Source organism: Peromyscus californicus, unplaced genomic scaffold, assembly GCF_007827085.1.
Source record: "Peromyscus californicus insignis strain IS unplaced genomic scaffold, ASM782708v3 Scaffold_2__1_contigs__length_46816999, whole genome shotgun sequence".
In the NCBI taxonomy this organism is placed as follows: Eukaryota; Metazoa; Chordata; class Mammalia; order Rodentia; family Cricetidae; genus Peromyscus; species Peromyscus californicus.
In genome coordinates, this window is record NW_026294540.1 from 44397206 (window position 1) to 44399732 (window position 2527).

At 43.9% G+C, this 2527-nt stretch overlaps 1 protein-coding gene across 1 annotated transcript; it reads right to left on the bottom strand.

Annotated features, from left to right (window-relative positions):
• Positions 1–575: 575 nt before the first annotated feature.
• On the bottom strand, positions 576–1074 carry LOC128120658 (60S ribosomal protein L23a-like). The gene has a single exon (XM_052754811.1). The coding sequence runs from the start codon at positions 1072–1074 to the stop codon at positions 604–606; it is 471 nt and encodes a 156-aa protein (XP_052610771.1). The 3' UTR covers positions 576–603.
• Positions 1075–2527: the final 1453 nt, after the last annotated feature.

Genomic DNA, 2527 nt, shown 5'->3' on the forward strand with positions numbered 1-2527 from the left:
CAATATTAATGCCTTTCCCTTTAGGAAATTTTGTGTGGGCTTTGGTAAAGGATGGAAATGTGTACAGTGGTAGTCTCCTTAAACAAAACAATTATTTGGAAAATAATCCCTGCCACTGAGGAACTAGGAATCCATTGTGCCTAGTTACACCAAGAACAGGAAAGTTCAAGATTTACTAGACACACTTGATCCCAAGGATGAAACGCCTACAGTCCAGATCCAGAGCCTGAGGCCATTAAGGGTAAGAGTTCAGTTAGTAAGTATAGAGAAATCAGAATGGTACAATATAATGAGAAAGGGTAAGACACCGGGACCTTCCCTTTTGGGAAGCAGGCTTTTCCAGACCCAATGAAGGGTCCAGGAATATAGAAATATAAAATTATAAGCTTAAGAGATAAAAATTGACAATCATCAGCTCTAAAGTTTAACTCCTAACAATGACTGTCTACTTTACAGCCATCTCCTCTGGCAACAGCCAGGGGTTAACTTTTAACCCCCTTGCCCCTTATAGCCAACAACTGCTGGACCAAAGCTAACTTTTTTTTTTTTTTTTTTTTTTTTATGGTGAAAAAGTATATTTAGAATTAGCCAGCTGGACTCAGTTTAGATGATCCCAATTTTGTTGGCAACATCCAGAGCATCATAGTCAGGAGCCAACCGAACATATGCCTTCTTCTCTCCATCAGGCCTTATGAGGGTGTTGACTTTGGCCACATCAATGTCATAGAGTTTCTTCACAGCCTGTTTGATCTGGTGCTTGTTGGCCTTGACATCCACAATGAACACAAGTGTGTTGTTGTCTTCTATCTTCTTCATGGCTGACTCAGTGGTCAGGGGGAATTTGATGATGGCATAGTGGTCAAGCTTGTTTCTCCTGGGCGCGCTCTTTTGAGGATATTTAGGCTGCCTCCTGAGGCGCAGGGTCTTGGGCCGCCGGAACGTGGGTGACGTGCGGATCTTCTTCTTTTTGTGGCTGTGGACGCAATTCAGCACTGCCTTCTTGGCTTTCAAGGCCTTCGCTTTGGCTTCGGCTTTGGGAGGGGCAGGAGCTTCCTTCTTCTCTTTCGGCGCCATCTTGGCGAAAAGCCAAAGCTAACTTTTAATAGTTGTTTCTATGTGACTTCTAGCATGCATCCCATGCCTGATGGTCCTACATGATTCCCAGCATGCACCCCATGCCTGGTACTGTAAAAGGGGGCCAGTAACCGCCTCCATTGTTACAGCCCCACCAACATTGGCTGTGGCCTCAGCTAGCTGATAAGCTTTTGTGCCCTGCAGTGTTTTATTTTAATTTTAATTTTTTATTTTTATTTTTCTGGAATAAAGTTTGCTTCTGGTTTAAAGACTTTGGTGGTCTGTCCCCCATTATTGCGTGACCCTTGACCTGGCGCTAGCATCCCAGAAGAGAAGAGATCAGCTCACAGATGCGTAGAGCACCAGAAACCCTTTACAGATCTTTAACCAATTAGGTCTTCCCTATCCTGTGACTTGAAATCTTTGGTTTTCTTTCTACCATGGACAGTGGTGATTAAGAACTTGTGTTTGGGAACCCAAGGGCTGGCCCCACAGTGAAGAAAATAAGATCACCAGTTTTGTATAATATCATAGGATCAGCCTTAATATTATACTATCCCAGGGGGCCCAGGAGGGACACTACCAGCGGCTCGGGAATAAATCTAGATACACAGAGCTCTTTTGTCCAACCACCGTCATTCATTCTGTCCTAACCCTCTCCCAGTTCTCTTGGGACTCATCTGCATCTTTTCCAAGCCAGCAACACCTTCATGTTCACAACAGAACTTAGGAATTGCAAGGTCCCCACCAGAAGCTTTTTTTGCTTTGTTTGAGGTTGGCCCTATCTTTGGATGTGGCTAAAAGGAAATATTTGCAAAAGGCAGACACTGAATTCAAATGCTAAAAGGGGAGTTGGGAGCTCAGGGCCAGAAAGTTCTGCCTATGTGACTTTATACAAGTGTCATGCCCAAGACAGAGGTTCATGCACAAACACACATTCTGGGAAAATTACGAGCACAAGGAATCTATAGCAAGAAGCTGACTATTAAAGCTGTGTAACACCAAACAGTCCATGCTAGATGGCTTCCCACTTGACTGACCCTTGGCCTGGTCAAGGTATAGCTTATTGTACACAGCTGGACTTCTGTTTCATATTCTTGTGGCTCCCCACACACCAAGGGCAGAGTGAATTCTTTCGTTGGGATGGTCACAGCCCCACCTTCCCAGCTCTGAGATCCTGTGTTAGGATATGCGGGTCTTGTTCTCACACGCAACGTTGTGGATGAGTCTGTTAGAAACCCCTTGCTCTTATCTTGGGTTTTCTCCATCCCATGTGTTCTACTGAGTTTGCCCTCTGATGATTCTACTTGATTTAAATTTATTACTCACAAATATAGCTAACCTCAAAAATATGGATGCATCTGTCTCTCTGTTCAAGGTCTTTTTTGTTTTTAGTTTGCGTGTATTCCTCCCTTTCTCAGAAACCTATTTTCATCTGATTCTGCACAGAACA